Raw genomic sequence first — 20,175 nt, 5'->3', positions numbered from 1 at the left:
TTGATTGATTGATTGACCAATTGATATGTTGACTGACTGACATACTGCTGGATAATGGATGGGCATTGGCATTGGTCATGAAGGTAAGGCCGGCCAATCGAAAGACATCTGCATTGTTTTTGCCACCGCCCCCTCCACAGCCCTGGTCAGTCTTCTCGATGTGCCGTAGAACCTGTTGCAGAACTGCAATTTGTTGCTAAACTCAAAGACAAATGCTTTCTCTGGTATGACAGAATGTTTTTGTAGGATTACTGTGAAAACAGGATCTTTGTAGTAGGGTCGTAGGGTGAAAAGGGCGGAGTCTACAGCAGAGAGGGCCACCAGACCATCCTGATTGGCTCTGATGTCCAGGTTAACGTTGTCCTTTGGTTTGTGGGTTTCTGAACGTAAAGAAACATCCATCTGAAAAAACAGAACCAGCTGAGTTCAGTTGAATCATTCCACCTCAGAGTTCTGTGAAATGTTGGAAACCTCTCAAACAAATTACATTTCACCACCGTTTTGTTGTACTTTAGGACAGTTAAGGATCAGCGCTGTGAACAAATTGCTTTTATAATAAATCTGGGATTTAGGCTTCATGAAGTCCACGGATGGAGTCCAACTGCATAGTGTTGCAGTACCTGGAGTCCATTGAGACACTTGTCTTTGACATCCATCCATACAGAGTCAGCCACCAGCTCGGTGGTCCCCTCTCCATGCAGGACATAGTAGACCAGCAGCCGGATGGACGGCACCATGGAGGATGTCACCTGGAAGTTTAGAGTCTGCTTGTTGTCAGAGGTGTTGACAAAATTCAAAGTTCTGAAATAGACCACCTTTCCTTTGGAAAGCACCTGGGGGAGAACAGAAGTGACATCCTTGGTAACAATAGAAACAAGACAAATATCAACACGTAACACCGTCTGCTCACCAGGTAGTTGAGAGTTCTAATGTTCAGGTAGGAGGGCGTGGCCGTGTACACATGGATGTTCGTGTATCTCCCCACCTCAAGGCTTCGGCCAAACATCGGTGTATCGATGTAGAGGTAGCGCTGGTTTGGGGATTGATAGGCCACTGGTTCCAGTGTGAGACTGGCCTGACTAGATGATGGGAGGGTGGGGTCTGCTGTCTGAAACTGGGACGGCAACAATCAGAAGACAGCAGAGAAGTCAGTCAGAAACAAGACCAGAACAAATCTTCAGAACAGGAAGATCTCACCCACCTTCAACACTGCTCTGGCTGAATTCTTTAGAGGGTGGCAGATGAAATACACCAGTCCATCAGATGAGCTGTCACCACTGCCCTGGCAGGACATGTCCACGGTCGACCCTCCATTCATTACAAGCTGTTTCTCTGTCAGCTGCACTGAAACCTTGCTCATCGGCTTGTCCAGGTGATCCTTCACCAACACCTGCAGACACAGGCACCTCAGTGGTAAACTGAAGGTTTATCTAAGCTGTGTTCATCCATTCGTTCACTGTGCTCTGTTGCTAGACGTTTAACCATCTAGAACCCTAGAAACGAGTCACCTGGTCCATTAACCCTCTGCGGTCGGTGGTTTAATGACCACTTTGACAAGTTTTAGTATTTATTGTTTGCGCCTTGTTTGGTGTCATTCTTTTCAGCACAGCCTCACCTCGGCAAATTTAAAGTCGTTTTTTTCATTTCATCATTAGCTGAACCTGAATGTGAACAAAAAATCTAAATCCGAGTAGAAAAAATGACCACATTTGTAACGAACCGTTGTCGGCACTCAGAATGAAACTCGACATAGCGTGTGAGTAAAAACAAAAAAGGTCAAATGTAGCTAACAGCTGTTAAATGCAAGTTTCACATAAAAATGCAAGGCGTGTCTCTGGTGGTTTTCATGTAAAATTGCTGCTGCTGTGCTGAAAAGGGAGTTTCACACACATTCTGTGCTTTACAACACAATCAGTCATTCACCCATTCACACACGCATTCACACGCTGGTGGTGATGAGCTACGATGTAGCCACAGCTGCCCTGGGGCGCACTGACAGAGGCGACGCTGCCGAGCACAGGCGCCACCGGTCCCTCCGACCACCACCAGCATGCAAGGCGGGTTAAGTGTCTTTCCCAAGGACACAACGACAGCGACAGACTGAGCGGGGCTCAAACCTGCAACCTTCCGATTACGGGGCGAGCACTTAGCTCCTGTGCCACCGTCAACGTCGTATTTACAAAGAAGGTGTCATGACCAGAAGCCAAGCCTCAAAGTAACACACAAGGGAACACCAGAGGGTTTTCAAATCCAGTGGGTGTCCTGCCCAACTTTGTGCACCTGGAAGCTGCAACAGCACACCCCCTGAAGCAGAAAGTCTTCCCTGCCTGCACCTAGCAGGTTTGGGATTGGGTGAACTAATTATGAGTGATTTTGTCTCCAGAGGGTTAAAAGCTGTCATGTTTTTCACAACAAAGGTGCAAAAAGACCATAAAGCACCACGACCTGAACCATCAGAACATGCTAACGCCAACTGCTACTATTCTGTCCAGCTGCTAATTCCTGATTGTTTTCTAGACATCTGAGCTATAAAACGTGTATTGTCTTCTCCTCTGACTGAGCAGCAGCACTAGAGAATAAAGTCAGGTGCGTTTAAAATGATTCAGATGAAACATTATAGATGTTAAAAATCATAAAAGAAACCGCGAGACACACTTTAGTTGTTAACCCTCTGGGGTCCAGGGTGTCATTTGCCGTTTTTGACTAATTTAGAGTTTTCCTTTGTATTTCCAAAATAAAAGCCATAACCACTGCCTTGTGTGGTATTAATCTTTTCAGCACAACCTGGACTTTATGAATTTATACTTATTTTTTATATTTGGACATAAAGGGGTTGCATATTAGACCTTAAATCACTCATAAACATAAAATCCGAATTGGAAAAAAGTTGTTTATTTTACTGTGAAACCAACAAACATTTATTACGAATGTTTTTTTATAATTTAGAATGGTAATCTAGACTGTACATTTATAAAAAATATGCCTAAATATAGCAAATAAAAAATAAATAAAAAAATTATTAGCCCTCATGGGTCCAGGGTGTAAATCACCGTTTTTGACTCATTTTGGTTTTTCTTTTGTATTTTCAAATAAAAACAATAAATTTTGCCTTATGGGGTATCATTTTTTCAGGACAACCTGGACTATCTGAATGTATACTTATTTTATTAATTTGGCAATAATGTACATGCATTTTGGAGTGGGGGGGTGGCTCTGTCTCACGCCGAGATCTGACAGCTGCGCGGCGCCGCCCACTCCTCTCGTTGGATCTCCGAGGATCTGGATCTCTGCCTTCATCCTCTACCTCATCGTGACCCAACTCTTCTAGGAGGAAGGATGGATCTGCCACATCGTCATCAACATCCTCGCTATTTGCCTCAGACTCCGGCTGTGAGTCTCCGTCCACTTCCTCTGCTTCCAGTTCAACTGCCTGGTGGACATTTATCCTTCTCATCATCCTTTATATAAGCCTAATTAAAGCCTACTAAACTGCAGAGACAATATATCTGTCCGGATCGCTCCAAAATATGAAGTTTACCATCAATATCTGTCTAATTGTTGTTACTCCGTTCACGCCGCTCCTTTCCCGCCAAGCGGCTCCTTTTTGCGCACATCTCGTTACTCGTGCGGCCTTCCTCTCTCTCTCAGCTACATAATGATGCTTTTTATCAGCTGAACATGTGAGACGTCCTCCAACAGCAACAGGATCTCATGTTTTTGTGGGTTTTTTATGTTCACAAGCACATTCCCTCTCACGGATTACTAAACTGCTGTTTTGACAAGTTATCAGATTGTCTAAAAATAGGTCGTCTTTTAGTTTAGTATAACTCCGCTTTTACGTTGCCCATTAACAAAATTTACAAACTGGGGTGTAGTTTATAATCTCCTCCTTGGAGCTAAATTGAAACCGAAACTCAGGGAGGCGGAGTCTTGCTGCTACAACGTCCCAAATCAGACCTGTTCAAAAGACGCAGAGACGCGTCCACGGACCCCAGAGGGCTTCGTTCACCTGCCGTCTCACAGAGAAGGACAGAAAACAACCTGGTTTAGACAAACCTTGATGTTATAAGGAAGTCCAGGTTTGATGAATGGAGGAGTGGATATCAGGCTCAGGTGGTACGGTGACCTGACGAACTTTACTGACGCAAACTCTGCCTCCTGGGTGATGCCACCTGAGAGAGGAAGTGTGATGAGAGGCACGTGAGTGAATGTCAGGGTTAGGATCTGGTGTGAAGGTGTCAGAGCGTACCCGTGTCCTCCTTCACCAACACTGCTATGTACAGATAACTCCCCACCAGGCTGCTGATGTCTTTGGGTCCATCGTGCTTCTGAAGAACCGTCTGCATGTCAACGGTCACGTCCACTTCCCCTGTCTGCGACAGCTGAGGAACAAGCGTTGCTAAAGGTCACACTTTATCTGAGTAGGGTTAGCATCAGTTATCACAGAACCTGAACTCCCAACAAAAGGACGTTTTAGAGAACCGTCCCACTCTGAATGATAACGGATCTCACTCAAAATCTATAAAACAGACAAGGTTGGAGGCATTTTTGATCATAGACGACCAAGTTGTTCAAAAGATGTTTCACTAAGACACAGTCTTCTCTGTCCAGATCAGCCAGGTCGTCTGCACGTTAGCAGCTGGACTTCTCATGTTGTCTTGAAGATGTTGCACCTCTCATCCAAGAGGCTCTTTCAGTTCTGAGAATTGGCTGGAGGTCTCAAACGCTGCGGTCAGTCACACTGACGGGGCCATAGAGGTCACATTAGTCTGGGCCCTGTTAGTGTAGTTAACGCCGATGGTCCTAATGTGTGTTTTCTGTGTTCAGGTGAGTTTCTGTGCAACCACCTGGGGCGATGAGTCCAGGCTGTAGGTGTTGGAGGGGTTAAACCTGCATTAAATGACTATCACTGACATCCACATACAGGTCCTTCTAAAAAAATTAGCATATTGTGATAAAGTTCATTATCGTCTTTAATGTACCGATAAAAATTAGACTTTCATATATATTAGATTCATTACACACAACTGAAGTAGTTCAAGCCTTTTCTTGTTTCTAATATTGATGATTCTGGCGTACAGCTCATGAAAACCCAAAAGTCCCATCTAAAAAAATTAGCATATCATGAAAAGGTTCTCTAAACGAGCTATTAACCTAATCATCTGAATCAACTAATTAACTCTAAACACCTGCAAAAGATTCCTGAGGCTTTTAAAAACTCCCAGCCTGGTTCATTACTCAAAACCGCAATCATGGGTAAGACTGCCGACCTGACTGCTGTCCAGAAGGCCATCATTGACGCCCTCGAGCAAGAGGGTAAGACACAGAAAGACATTTCTGAACGAATAGGCTGTTCCCAGAGTGCTGTATCAAGGCACCTCAGTGGGAAGTCTGTGGGAAGGAACAAGTGTGGCAGAAGATGCTGCACAACCAGAAGAGGTGACCGGACCCTGAGGAAGATTGTGGAGAAGGACCGATTCCAGACCTTGGGGGACCTGCGGAAGCAGTGGACTGAGTCTGGAGTACAAACATCCAGAGCCACCGTGTACAGGCGTGTGCAGGAAATGGGCTACAGGTGCCGCATTCCCCAGGTCAAGCCACTTTTGAACCAGAAACAGCGGCAGAAGCGCCTGACCTGGGCTACAGAGAAGCAGCACTGGACTGTTGCTCAGTGGTCCAAAGTACTTTTTTCGGATGAAAGCAAATTCTGCACGTCATTCGGAAATCAAGGTGCCAGAGTCTGGAGGAAGACTGGGCAGAGGGAAATGCCAACATGCCTGAAGTCCAGTGTCAAGTACCCACAGTCAGTGATGGTCTGGGGCGCCATGTCAGCTGCTGGTGTTGGTCCGCTGTGTTTAATCAAGGGCAGGGTCAATGCAGCTAGCTATCAGGAGATTTTGGAGCACTTCATGCTTCCATCTGCTGAAAAGCTTTATGGAGATGAAGATTTCATTTTTCAGCATGACCTGGCAGCTGCTCACAGTGCCAACACCACTCCTCATATAGGAACCTTTTTACTGATTGGCTTAATGAACTGACCTGTATTGGAATGTTTACTGTGTGAAGGTCCTAGAGACGACTCTGGTCCTAATTTGACGCTATATAAATAAACTGAACTGAACTGAATTGAAATTGAAACTGAATCCACTCATGTCTCAGAAACTGAAGGAGCGACCTTCACCTACAACTTATTATTGAGTCTATAAGACTGAGAAGCTACCCATTGATCCTCAGGATTCATCTTTATCGTCTGAACAAAGAGGACTTGTTGGTTGATCTGATCTCAGAACCTGAGTGTGTCCTGGTCCGGTTAGTCCCAACCAGCTGCTGATAATCATGCTTCATTGTGTTTGATGTTTGTGTTGGAGGTTCTCACTCTCTCTTGGCTGAATGACTTAGGAATGATGACCGGAGCCCCTGTCCCACGAACATAACCATATCGTAGGTACACCAACCCCTCAGTCACTGGAGCACCGTGAAGATATCTGCGACATGTGGAGATGCGTCTTCAGTTTGACGGAAACAACTGCGAGGGGAAGAGATTAGGGCGATCCACTAACCTGGCAGAGATCCTGAAGGTGAAGCGCCTAAACTCACTGAAGCTGATGTGGTTGGTCTGTGGGTTCATCAGAATGGAGAAGCTGGGAAGAACTGAGGAACCAGAGAAAGGTGGTGTGTTCAGATTTGATTCCTCACAGACTGATCGACCAGCACAGTTGAAGTAAAGCAGCAACCAAACCGTATTCTTTGACTTCGAAATCCGTTGTTGCTTTTGTGTTGAAGTCATCTGAGTATGCAGCTTCAATTGTCCAGATCCCTAACCTGCAATCGGAAGGATTTCAGCAGGAACACGTGGGAATAACGTTCATGGCATCTGGTGGAGCCGGTGTGGACCTCTTACTTTGGTTTGACGGGGATTTTAAACGGGTTCTGCATGGATGGTATTCCATTGTTCACGTCGATCATTTCCACCACGTCCACAGGGACCTGCTCTGGATCCTGTCATGAACAGTCAGACCGGCGTTAACAGAAATGTCTCCGTAAGTTTGGACAGAAGATGACCTGCTGCTGGATCATCACCTTGAAGGTCAGGAAGACACTGCGATTGGCTGGTCTCAGTTCCTGGTTCATGGAGAAGGCCCTCACTTTGACTGCACTCAATAAAGCAATAGAAGAAACCGTTTAAAAGGAAATATGACCAGTTGTTTACTGAGCGGAGGGCGCACCTGTGCAATCAACGCCAGGATTTAGGGTCCAACTCACCTTTTTGATTTGGAGTGTATAGCGGTTTGTCAGTTTGGATGAACAGGAAGCCATTGGTCCGGCTGATGGGGATCGGCTGGTGCTGGTTGATATCAGATGTTTGCACGTGAAGAACCACCTGGTTCACATCCTTACCCAACTTATTCGGGAACAGCTACAGAACCAAAGAGGAGCTCAAAAACAAGGTCTGACAGCATCTGACATGTTAGCCGGGCTCCTGTCTCACCCTCACGTTGGCGACGCCCTGATAGCCATTCAGACTATTCAGTCTCACAACATCCTGGAACAGAACCTTGTTGTTCACCGCCATGGATGTCCTCAAGAACACGTAAACAGGAACCTCAGAGGTGTAACCAAACAGCTGCACAAACACAGTTTCCACGGCGTCCAGGTGAAGCGAGAGAGGAGCCGTTATCACATACCTGAGAGAGGAGGCGGGGCTTCGTCAGTTTGGCTCTAATGTCTGGGTCAGAACCGACACCAAATTCTGTTAACCCACAAACTAACTTGCACCAACACACATCAGCTCAGTGGCCTTGTGCTATGAGTTCCTGCACTCGGAATGGGAGACACACAAACCAACAAGCAGTGGCGCCCCCAATGAGTGGCTATGGCCACCCCTAGAAAATACCCCCCCCCCCCCCACCCACCCCGGATAGACCAGTGATAATAAATCATATTAATGTTCACTCAAACTATAAATTCATCAGATTTATTCAAGAAATAAATGTAAAACACAACAAGAAATGTTACAATCAATGAATAAAGAAATAATCAGAACTGTACATATATATATATACATGTATATATATATATATATATATATATATATATATATATACATGTATATATATATATATATGTATATATATATATATATATATATATGTATATATATATATATATATATATATATACATGTATATATATATACATATAAATATATACATACATACATACATACATATGTGTGTATATATATATGTATATGTATGTATATATGTGTATATATATATATATATACATGTATATATATATATATATATATATATATATATATATATATATATATATATATATATATATATATATATATATAATGGACTTCTTTCAATGTCAATTTTTGTCCCCTGCACGTTTTACCATCCAAAAACAACATTATGCTGTTCCTATCTCCAGCGGTCAACAGGCAGTCAGGCGGGGTACACCCTGGACAGAGAGCCAGTCCATCGCAGGACAACACAGAGACACACAATCACACACACACACACACACACCTAAGGATAATTTAGACAGACCAATCAAACTGACAGTCATGTTTTTGGACTGTGGGAGGAAGCCGGAGTACCCGGAGAGAACTCACGCATGCACAGGGAGAACATGCTAACCCCATGTAGAAAGATCCCCTGCTGGGAAGCGAACCCAGGACCTTCTTGCTGCAAGGCGACAGCTCTAACCACTTTTCCACTGTGCAGCACTTTTTTGGATACATGGAGCAATGCAATGCATCACCACAGGCTAAACTCTCCCAGAGTTACCACAAGGACTAATTAGGTGTGCCACCCCAAAATTTTCTTTGGCCCCGTCTGGCCACCCTCATCAGATTATTTTGGGGGCGCCCCTGACACCAACACACACCCACACACATTGTTAAACAGCTCATGATCCTTAAAGATGAAACAATCAGCCAAAACCGAAGAAGACTAAAAGTTAACTCACGATTTGGACTCAGCGTTTGTCCTCCAGCCCAAACACCACACACACACAAGCAGGGCAAGGACCTTCATTCTCACACTGAGCCTCGCAGACACACTACTGAAGAACAAAGTTGGTTTACACAGACTCAAACCCGTCGATCAACCGTCAGAACCCAGAGGGGATTTTTCTGCGGGTCTGAGTGTTTGTGCATCCCAAAGGTGTGTTTACACAGCCTGTGTTTTCTGATCTTACACAACACGACAACCCCCCACCCTCCGCTTTCATAACCTTCCGAATCAGGATGGTTCATGTCTGAAACCTAACCCCAACAGATGCACGCTCGCTGGTTCCTGCTGTGTCCCAATTTGTCTGTTTTACATCACAGCTGGTTAACGAGAAGACAGGATCGATCGGTGCCAAAGGTTTCCAGAAATGACCTTCAGTTCATCCATCAGCAAACAAAACGTCAAAACAAACTCAGAAGGATCCGATCCGACCCTGATCCCAGGTCAGAAGATCTGAAATGTCTCAAACTTCCAGGAATCACGTAGAGAAACTGCTTCTGATCACTCAAGCAAGGTTGAAGGTTGGAATCCTGGCTGCAGCCTTCCTGTGAGGAGTTAGCATGTTCTCCCCATGGAGATGTTCCCGTTTGTGTGCCTTTTGCACTAAAGATTCATATTAAACATAAACTGATGAGCAGGCGTTGTCATGGTCTGCGTCTCCCCTCATGTGTCTCCTTGTGTTCTCCATCCCTCTCTAGGTTCTCCTTTTGTGTCTCCTAGCACCCTCATGTGTCCTTGTTCTGCGTCTTCCTCATGTGTCTCCTGGTGTTCTCCATTTTCCCCAGATCTTCAGCCCTCTAGGTTTCCCTCCTCAGATATACCCCTCCCAGTTCCTGTGCTCCCGTGGCCCCCTTTAGTCACGCCCCTGTAGCCTTTCTTTCTGTAGTGTTTTTCCTTTAGTTTCAGCTTCCCCCTTACAATTTTCTGTTTTTTGCCCTTCTGGTCTTTGGGTTTTTCTCTTAGGTCATTTTCCTTTAGCCACAGTTGTTCATATTATTAGTCTCTCTAGTGTGTTTTTCCCATCTGTGTTTGAGGTTTTTCTCCCCCCTTAGATTATTAAGTTATGTTTCCTGCTCTTCTTGTCTTTAGGTTTTATTCTTAGGTCGTGTCAGTTTTCCTCCCTGATTAGTAACTCAGTTCACCTGGTCTCTCTCCACACACCTGCAGGTCATCTCCCTCTCATCCTCGCCAGTGTATAAAGCCCTGTCTGTGTCTCAGTGACTTGTCGGTCCATTGTTTGGTGTCAGCGTTGTTTCGTGCCTCGTCTCTAGGTTTTGTGCTCTATGTGAGCTTTCGTTCTCTTGGTGTTCAGGACTTTGGTTTTTGGCTTCCTGCCCTTTTAGATTTTTTTCCCCTCATCCTAATAAAAAAGGATTTTACTTTTAAACCGCTCCTGCTTCGTGTCATCTGGTGTTTTCTGCATCTTGGGTCCTAACCTCCTCCTAACTCGCAACGTGACAGGCGTGTCTTTGGTGTCTGAAACTTCAGGAGACAGGAGGACAGAGTCTGGAGCAATACTTTATTAGGACACATACTTAAACAGGTCATACTTCATACATGTTTTATATGTGAGTTAAAGTGACTGTGGACTTAAATTTGTGTTTATAATCAGTTAATATAGCTGCAGGTTTTATACATTCATCCTGACTCGGATCTCCATCCGTTCAGGGTATTTTTATCCAAACTCGGATGCCTGGAATAGAATATTTGTCAGAGGTTTAAAATCCTCTAAGTGGAGTCAGGAGAAGCCGTTCACCTCCAACCTGACACCAAGAAGCACCGAAGCGCTGGTTCTCAGTGAGATTGTTGGAAAAAGGAGCGTCTGAATGAAAAGGAACCGTTGTCGGTACAGGATCTGCTCGGGTGCAAGATCGGCTCGGGGTCCTACGACTGCCATCAAAGTACGGCAAACCCACTCGGACAAAATACACTACACATCTATACTGTTGGAAAGAATTTAGCAGTTTCGTTATTAAAATAAAGTTTCTTACGACGTAAGTTTGTGTTTATAATGGTATTTGTAAAATAAAACACTATATTGTATTCATGATGTTGAACTCCTCTTTGAGCACATCCCTTGAAGGATCATAGGTATTAGCAACACCTGTGAAATTGTATTTGCAGGAAAGAAGTGTGTCCCGTTTATTGAAGTATTTTGTGTTTAGAGTTTTTGACGTCTTGTCCATGCGTAGTTCAGGTACGCTCATAGCTGCTAGCCAAAACTCTGGAGTTAAAAGTTTTCTGGCTTTACTAAAATACCTGTCTGTATGTATTTGACTGATGGTAGTTTTACTTTCTATTAGACTCCAAATGTAATCATTTGGCACGTTTCTAATTCATAATTTGTAAGAATGTAATCGGTGATATTAGCATTAGCATTCCTATGGGTTTTTCCATGTATATTAGCATTGCGCTAACCACTCGCTGCCAAATTGCAGCCTTTGCGATTAGAAAATCTCCTTTTGTCACATCGTAATTTAATTGCACATGCAGTTAATCGTTCAGCCCTAATATACATGCAGCTCTATGCTAAAAGTGTAGTTTCAAAGAGGTAATGATGGATTTCTTTGTAAAAGTTGTCCATCTTTCCAACAGAAAGATTTGCCTGGACCAACGTAACGTGATTACGTAACTTCCGTAAAGTTCATGTTCAGCCAATCAACTACTTTGACATCATCGGCTGTCGAAGGACCCCGAGCCGATCCTGCACCCGAGCAGATCCTGTACCGACACCGGGTTCTTCTGGAATGAGTTTCACCTGCTTGATTATGTGACAAAGGTGCAAATTTCCAGGTTGCATTTAAGTCACAAAAACGTAATTTTAGTTTCATTCAGATTTATTCTCCTGGTCCTCTCTAAGTTGCCTCTCGTTTTGGACTCAGAAGCTGAGACAGAGTCCAGACGGGTCCTGACACCCATGACCAGTCGGAGACTCGACCGAGAGAAGTGGGTCGAGCAGATTCTCTTAACTCGTTGAAAGCTCCAACAGAAGGGAACGGAGAATCCTTTAAGACGTTTTAGCAGCTCCCTGAAGAAGGCTCTCTGTTTTGTGTCACCTACAGGCTCCGCCCAGTGGAACACGGGTTGAAGCCAGAAAAAAAGCAGGTTCCTGCTTGCAGTGCACATCAAAAACATTTAACAGGGCCAGGATCATGCAGACAAACACAGCACAAGAGGGCAGGCAGGAAGGCAAGCATCATGCAACCGGACCAAAATCCGTTCTGATTGGTCGGTGTGTTTGTTCCCCAGCAGCCTGAAGCTTCTCACTGAGCTGGGCAAAGCAGCAGTGACAAGCGAACCGCAGCGGAAACGGTTTGATCAGCATCCAACATGGCTGCCACCACCCTGACAGTTGAAGTTCTGACAGAAGCAGCTGATGTTCATCAGGCTTCAGCGTTTCTGCATCCATCAGAACCAGAACCAGGAAGTGGGTTCGAACAGCAGCTCATTTAGTTTGATTGTGCAGAAGAATTCACCGTCGCTGCTGCTTACAGGAGCCTAAGTCTCCTCCCCTTCCGGTCGGCTCACGGGTCCGCGGAAGAACGAACAACGAATGCAAGTCAACGGGGCTGAAAGAGCTATTTACTGACCCGCTCAGCCTTACGCCCTGCATCACATCCTGGTTCTGGTCTATAGGCCCTACATGGACAAGCACCATCATACATTGGTGATCTTCTTAGTCCCTACACCTCCAGCAGGTCCCTGAGGTCCAGTGATCAAAGCCTACTGGTTGTGCAGCGCACTAGGCTAAAGGTTGGTTTATGCTTGATGCGTCCGCGAGGTTCGCACGCTCCGCGCGGCGAAATTGCGTCATTCTAACAACCACGCCCCTCCACCGCGCCACCGCACGGCCCAAAATTTCCGCACTGTGCACCTAATTTTCTAACCATGCGGACGGTCGGACGCGGAAAAACATGGCGGACTGGCAAGAACTAGTATGGCAGAGGTTGGTAAATACAGACATTTGTATGATTCAGCTCTCAGAGATCACCGTGATCAACATGTTGTTAATAATTCTTGGAGAGAAATAGCTCGCACTGTCGGAAAAGACGAGGACGCTGTTAAAAATGCTGGAATGCCATGTTGTAAACAGTAATTTCTACTTCTACTATGGTGTAGTGTTGGATGCATGCCGTAGAGCTCCATGCTGCCCCCTACAGTTTGGGAGAATATTGGCTCACCGCAGAGACGAGCCGCATGAACCATAAACGCTGCGAGTTGTGAAGCGCGTTCCATCCGCGAGCCGCATCACCAAGCGGAAAGTGAATGTGTCAAGCATAAACCAAGCTTTAAGACCAAAGGTGACAGATCATCTGCTGCTGTGGCCCCCAGACTCTGGACCTCTCTCCCCCTGAGCCTGAGATCAGTGGACTCAGTGGTCTCCTTTAAAAAGCAGCTGAAGACTCACTTGTTCAGGTTTTGGTGTGAGCTCTCCCCACCTATTCCACCTTCCTCAGGATCCACTGATTTCCCTCTTTCCTGTTCACTCTCTCGCTTTCTTAAATTTTTTTTAATCACAATTGTCTATTTTTTGCTCATTTTAAATATATTTTTAACCATTTTCTAAATTCTTTTTTATATTTTTGCATTTTTTGTTTTTGTGAAGCGCCTCGTGATTTTTATCTTGAGAGGCGCTTCTTCTTCTTCTTCTTCTACTCATGTTGTGCTGCAATTTAAATGAAAACTAACGATGGGAGTTTCGGTCATGCCAGTCACGTACGTTGGGATTCATCAGCTTGTAAAAGTTCGTAGAATGACTCCAAATCAGAAATTTTCGTATCAAAATATGTCCTCAAAATTCACGGGCATCATGCGTGAAATCCGTAACGTAACAGTCGGTACCAGAAAACAGTGTTTTTAGCCCCGTTGACTAAATTTTTCCGTTCTTCCGGGGACCCGTGATGCGGAAGCAGATGGGCGTGACTTAGGCTCCCTATTGACTGGCTGTCAGTGATTGGCCGGCTGACCACATGGGCGGGTAAACCTTGCTCACAGCACCATGGTGGGTATGTGATGGACGAGCGAGGCCGGATGGGGCACGGCGGTCAGCTGCGGTGGGTGAGACGGAGGAGGGGAGTGGACTCCTCCCCCCGCCACCACCACCACGCCTGCCCCCGCAGCGACTGCGTCTCCTGTGGGCCGGTGACGAGCGCTCTTCTGGTGCGCGCGAAGGCCGGCCAGCTGCGAGTAGGCCGACTGGCACACGTGGCACTTGTAGGGCCGCTCTCCGGTGTGCAGGCGCACGTGGTTCCTCAGCGTGGACGACTGGCTGAAGCGCCGGTTGCAGAAGCGGCAGACGAACGGCTTGTCCAGCGTGTGGATGCGCATGTGAGAGCGCAGGTTGCTGCGAGAGTTGAAACCACGATGACAGATGACGCAGCGCATGCGCCCCAGACTAGAGGAGGAGGAGGAGGAGGAAGAGGAGGAAGAGGTGGAAGAGGAAGAGGAGGAAGCCGACCCTTCACAGATATGGAAGTCATCTGTAAAAAGAAGAGCAGGTCCTAAAAGCCATCACACAGACACCAAGGGGGACCAACGTCAGGACGCACAGATGCCGGGACAGACCAGTTCCAGTTCAAACAGCAACTTTATGTGTAAACTGGATCGCCCAGGACTAATCCACTTTACCTGTTTTGGTCTTCTTGCTCTGTTCATCGTCTCCTCCTGGAATTCCAGGAATTCCCAGGAACGTGTTGTGGGAGTTCCCATACCAAACGAGAAGCTCCTGGTCAGGAGGGATCGTCTGAAGACAAACACTAGTTTTAGCTCTCATCACAGTTTTTCTAAGTCTCTTCCCTGAGAACTTTCAGTCTGGTGTGCTCATAGAGCGGACCTGTTGCGCAAATCTGCATCCTTTCATGCTGCCGTGTGGGTCTCCGCTGCCTACAAACTCCAAACATGAATAAAAACTGTTCACCTGTTTACTGTCGGTGTTTGGGAATCATGGTCTTCTATGAGCCATTTGAAAACGCCCCTTATTGTGACCTCACAAACGGGGAAATTAGCATACCCCCACTACCGCCTGTCACTGGCAGAGGAGCAGCTCAACTCCGAGCCTGACTCGGATATCTGAGCTTCTCCCCTCTTGGTAGCCTATCAGGGGGTGAGTGGGCGTGGCCAGCAACTGCCTTTTTAAAGTCACAGAGCCCTGAAACGGCTCATTCTGGCAGGTACTGAAACTATCATGCCTAAAACTGCTGCTTTAAGTGAGATTAGAGAACCTTTAAAACTCATTAGCCTAGAAATCCAGAGCAACTGCTGGTCGGTCAAGCCCACGCTCCACATTCAGCAGCTCTACTATTGGCCCCAACAGTTTTGTGTCTGGCCAATTACAGCGCTCTAGAGCTGCGATGGAGAAAAGCAACGACATCGGCTCGGAAACAGCTTTGGCATCAACTTCAGATGATTTAAACTTGAGTTTATACGAGACATGAGCAGACAGAGGTTCTTATGTCATTTATTCAGAAAAAAGGACGTGTTTGCTTCTTCAACAGTGTATGAGGGCTGCTGCCCGTAGAGGTGAGTATGCCACGTTGTTTCTTGCTCTGATTGGTCCAACTGTGTGCAGACTCTGCAGGCTAATAGCTGGTTTTAAAACAGCAGGTGTAACACGATGTGTTGCTTTCATGTGAAACTGAAACACGCGGTTGTCTGACACTTTATCGAGTCTGAAAGAGATCAGCTCTACGTTTCCTACAGCAGATGGCGCCACAGTCAGAGGCGATGAAAGGATGAATAAATATTTAAATCACGTATGTTTGTTTATTTTGTTTATACACAATCTGTATTTGTTTAGTTTATATATTTAATATATGTTATGTGTGTTATTGTCAAAATCAAATGCAAAGAGTCGTCATTTCTTTCTGCAACTTTTATTTCCTTTAATATTTGTTGCTAATTGTCATAAATTAAAACTGAAGCAAACCGACATGTTTCATTTTGTATTTTTGCACATTTGGTTTCGGGAGCAGGAACATTTTTAATAATTAATATTTAAATCTAAATACGTGCAAATAAATTTATCGTTTGACTTTTTACCTCTTTCAACGGATCTCTAACTGTTTCACACTCTTGATTAATTACTGCTTAATTTTTTTTATTACCGATTCGAATTGAAATGTAATATTAATTAATGCAAGAAACAACAACAAAAAAATGTCTGGATAAAACCAGATGAAACTGGTTCTAATCTGAAGGATTTTTATCTCATTTCCTTGTTTTCTTTTCAGACGATACTTTTGATTTTTATTGTAATAATTGTGATATTAGATGCTGAAATAGAATTTACTACAAACTTCGTTTTTCATTTTTAAACAGAAAAGTCTGACTAGGAATAAGTTTGGACAGAAACAAAGGAAGAATGAATGAATGAATGAATGAATGAATGAAACTTAAGGAAGGGTTTCTCATTAATAATTCATCTGTTAAACCTGATTACCTGAATTCATAAACTGTTTGAACGACACGAGGAACTCTGAAACATTCAGGCTTCTAAACTAAAACTAACTTGCAGGAAAGTCGATGAGATGATATTTCTTTAGATAAAAATAATAAAATTAAACTCTGATCCAAACAAACAGCTCCTGAACACCAATCAAAGCTCAGCTCTGACCCGTGTCGGTGATGCGTTCACTGACCTCCACGGCCTTGTAGAAGATGCTGCTGCCGATCTGAACCACCTCCAGGTTCTGCTCCTGCTCGTTTCGGGCACACTTGATGTAGGTCATCCAGCTCCTCTGGTCCTCCTGGCTCGCATCAATGAAGTATCGGACTGTCCCATCCTCGTTGAACACCTGAGGAGACACGTCCAGATCACACCCTTCAGCCCAAGTCACCAAACCAGTGATGCATTAACTGCATGAAGGAATGGTAAATGGTCTGTTTTCGTATGGAGACTTCTCAGGGTTCTACAACCCTCAAGGCCCTTCACAACAACACAATCATCATTCACACGTTCACTGGTGATGATGAGCTGCACTGTAGCCACAGCTAGCCTGGGGTGCACTGATGGGCGAGAGGCTGCTGGGCATTGACGCCACCGGTCCCTCCGGCCACCACCATTAGGCAAAGTGGGTTAAGTGTCTTGCCCAAGGACACAACAGCAGCATTCCCAGCTCCTGGCAGGGAATGCTGCTTTCAATTATTCAGTTTTATAAAAAACGTTTAGACACATTTTATTATGTTCCAGTCATCCGTCACTTATATTTCCGTATTGTAGTAATTTATAGTAAATTAAGTAAGTTTAATTAAGAGGGGAACCCATTTTTCTCGCATTCTTTAATGAAAAAGTAACAAAATGGTTATTTTTCGGGGTAATTAGGGATGAGCGAGTACACCACTATCTGTATCTGTTCAACCATCTAAATTATCTGTATCTGTACTCGGAGTGGGCGTGGCACAACCCGAAAGTGGGCGTGGTTTAACCGGAAGTGGGTGTGGTTTTCATCAATATATTATTTTAAGTCTGAAATTGATACAGATTGATCAGAAGTTGCTGTGTGTGTTGTTTATTTGAAAACTATTTACAGAACAGCCTCAGAAAGAGATTAAATATTTTTGATCACAATAGTAAAGAAAGTATTACAGAACAAGTTTTTCAGTAAAATCAGAACATTTATATTTGAGTGCATGGATTAATACATCTGAACTCATGCAGTAGGAACTAGGAAATATGTACCAGACACAACTTTATATATATTTTTTCAACTGGTCATCTGTATGCTATAAACTCGTTTAAAAGACATGACGCGGTTCTTTTAAAATGCTGACGTCCCAAAAACCCACACGGGTGGGCGGAGCCAGACCAGGAATATGCATCTGTCCAATCAGAGTGCTGCAAACGTTTAAATGGGCTAAAGCCTTCAGGCATTCCTTTGCTGTCTAACTTCAATGAACAGCTGATTGTCATAAAGATCTAAAGTGACGTCACCTCCCACATCAGGTTGTTGTTCTTGTACAGGTCGATGTGTTCAGGTGAGACCAGGCGTCCGGTGAACGGTCCCATCTCCGTCCCCGCTTTGATCCAGGTTTTAGAGAAAATCCCGAGGCCTTCTCCTGCAGAGAGACGCTGCGTCAGCAAAGGTGCTGCAGGAGACACGCCCAGCTTTCCGACCATAAAAATAAACCTGCTGTAATTTTTTAAAAACGAAAACACTATTTCGCAAAATTGAAAGTATAATGATGTGTTTCATTGTTATGATTTATCAGAGAGAGAGAGAGAGACTTACCTGGGACTGAACTCTGAGCTATGATCACCTCACTGGGTAAAACCAGACTGGAAAGCTTCTGCACCTCTAAATAAAAACATGATCACACGTTTAATATTTACAAAATAAGAAAATTATTCACAAAAACACTTCTGGGCTCTGAACAATGACTCCCCCCTCAAACGCACGTGTGCGCGCGACGCAAGATTTATTATAACATAAAATGAAAGAGAAACTTTAGGGATGAACTTCAATTTAGTGCAAAACGACCGAGAATTAAAACGATTTAAATAAAGTTTAGGAACTTAGAATTTGACAAAACGTCGAAAAGGATAGCGTAACTTGTAGGTGTGTGTGTGTGTGTGTGTGTGTGTGTGTGTGTGTGTGTGTGTGTGTGTGTCAGCGCGGGGTTAACGCTCGATCCAAACCGTGAAACGAGCTGCGACATAAAGGAGAAAATAAAAGATTCAAATAAAGATTAAATCTGGAGGATTATCAGAGATTAAAACCTGAAAAGAAAAAAGTGCCGAACGGCGCAGAGGCTGTTCGTTCAGCCGCGGGCGGGAAATAAACTCAGAAACAAGCCCGTAGAAATACAATTAAAAGATGTGAAAATCTGATTAAAGCTCCGTTCGTTTCAGTTAAATTATTTCTAACGAATTTTATAAAAATCATAAACGAATTTTAAAAAACAACGTTTGAACAAAAGAGTAAAGAAACGAATGGATTCCACAGAAACGGGCCGCGAGGAGACCGGAAATCAAAGAAAGCGTTTAGTTTACCAACAAAAATAAACAAAATAATTAAAAGTTTTAAACATTTTACAGAGTTGACCGGATTTAGGGAGTTCGGGTCGGTCTGACTGACGGGCAAAAGTTAGAATCACAAAAGTTTTAAACTGGGATAAATAATCTCTGTCGCATCAGATTTACGAACTTTACTTTAGGAATCGAAAATCAAATTTAAATCTGGTTTAATTTTAACAGTCTGTATAAATTAAACACACATTTATAAATGCTCCTAACTAAACTGACGGATGTCTCCAACTGTCCCCGCAAAAGCACACAGAACACCTGGAGGACGCAGCTCTGGCTTCCAGGTGAGAACTGGGACCGAACTGGGACCGAACTGGACCGGGAGCCCCACTAACCTCCGGAGAAGGACTGCGCCAGCACCTCGGCGGTGAAGGCGGTCTTGGGGCTCGCGCTCGGGGCGGTGCGGTCCTCGTGCTGCAGGTGATGCTGCTGCTCGCCCAGCACGTGCCTCCAGCGCCCGTACAGGAAGCTGTGCAGGATGTCCGAAGTGATGATGTCCGCCAGTGAGAGCGGTGCCGGGGGCTGCTGCTTGAAGGCCGGCTTCAGAGCCAGAGAGGAGCCCGCGGGCAGAACGGAGCCCATGACCGAGGATCCGGGGGGGGGCCGCGAGGATGATGCGTGGCCAAAGACTCCAGAGAGAGAACCCAGAGTGATCGAGGGAGATTTCAGTTTGTTTGTTTCAGCAGAAAATAAAGTAAAAAGTAGAGAAAAAGCATCGAGACGCTCTGAGTGAGAAGTTGGGTGGGTGGGGGGGCTTTATACCGGCTCAGCATCACCTCCACAAAAGAGAGGAGGAGGAGGAGGAGGAGACACCCTATTGGCTCCGTTTCCAGCTCGAGACAATCAATTAGGACATAATGAGACCGAGGACAGGGCTGACCCCATCAGTTAGCGCTGGGCAAAGGTGAGACTCTCTCTCTCTCTCTCTCTCTCTCTCTCTCTCTCTCTCTCTCTCTCTCTCTCTCTCTCTCTCTCTCTCTCTCTCTCTCTCTCTCTCTCTCTCTCTCTCTCTCTCTCTCTCTCTCTCTCTCTCTCTCTCTCTCTCTCTCTCTCTCTCTCTCTCTCTCTCTCTCTCTCTCTCTCTCTCTCTCTCTCTCTCTCTCTCTCTCTCTCTCTCTCTCTCTCTCT

General features: G+C 44.9%; 2 protein-coding genes across 2 annotated transcripts in view; both read right to left on the bottom strand.

Moving 5' to 3' along the window:
- Positions 1–9,144, bottom strand: part of c5 (complement component 5) — a 30,052-nt gene extending 20,908 nt beyond the window's left edge. The window contains exons 1-15 of the mRNA XM_015960379.3: positions 8,983–9,144; positions 7,490–7,685; positions 7,264–7,417; positions 7,081–7,151; positions 6,902–6,999; positions 6,740–6,822; positions 6,561–6,651; positions 6,377–6,485; positions 4,250–4,382; positions 4,057–4,172; positions 1,202–1,390; positions 911–1,114; positions 621–833; positions 253–402; positions 46–172 (exon numbers count right to left, since the gene is read on the bottom strand). Of these exons, the coding sequence (XP_015815865.3) occupies positions 46–172; positions 253–402; positions 621–833; positions 911–1,114; positions 1,202–1,390; positions 4,057–4,172; positions 4,250–4,382; positions 6,377–6,485; positions 6,561–6,651; positions 6,740–6,822; positions 6,902–6,999; positions 7,081–7,151; positions 7,264–7,417; positions 7,490–7,685; positions 8,983–9,050 (2,002 nt within the window). The 5' untranslated portion in view covers positions 9,051–9,144. The remainder of the gene's footprint in view (positions 1–45; positions 173–252; positions 403–620; positions 834–910; positions 1,115–1,201; positions 1,391–4,056; positions 4,173–4,249; positions 4,383–6,376; positions 6,486–6,560; positions 6,652–6,739; positions 6,823–6,901; positions 7,000–7,080; positions 7,152–7,263; positions 7,418–7,489; positions 7,686–8,982) is intronic.
- Positions 9,145–10,526: 1,382 nt separating this feature from the next.
- On the bottom strand, positions 10,527–19,793 carry LOC107386162 (PR domain zinc finger protein 12). Its single transcript, XM_015960382.3, has 6 exons — positions 19,383–19,793; positions 18,254–18,319; positions 17,956–18,080; positions 16,664–16,819; positions 14,655–14,769; positions 10,527–14,506 (listed from the first exon to the last, which is right to left on the bottom strand). The coding sequence occupies exons 1-6, from the start codon at positions 19,627–19,629 to the stop codon at positions 14,016–14,018; spliced, it is 1,200 nt and encodes a 399-aa protein (XP_015815868.1). The 5' UTR covers positions 19,630–19,793; the 3' UTR covers positions 10,527–14,015.
- Between the last annotated feature and the right edge of the window lie 382 nt (positions 19,794–20,175).

The sequence above is a fragment of the Nothobranchius furzeri genome, chromosome 10 (genome assembly GCF_043380555.1).
Source record: "Nothobranchius furzeri strain GRZ-AD chromosome 10, NfurGRZ-RIMD1, whole genome shotgun sequence".
Classification (NCBI taxonomy): domain Eukaryota; kingdom Metazoa; phylum Chordata; class Actinopteri; order Cyprinodontiformes; family Nothobranchiidae; genus Nothobranchius; species Nothobranchius furzeri.
Note: the sequence above shows the minus strand (reverse complement) of the source record. Positions and strands in the feature narration are given on the sequence as shown.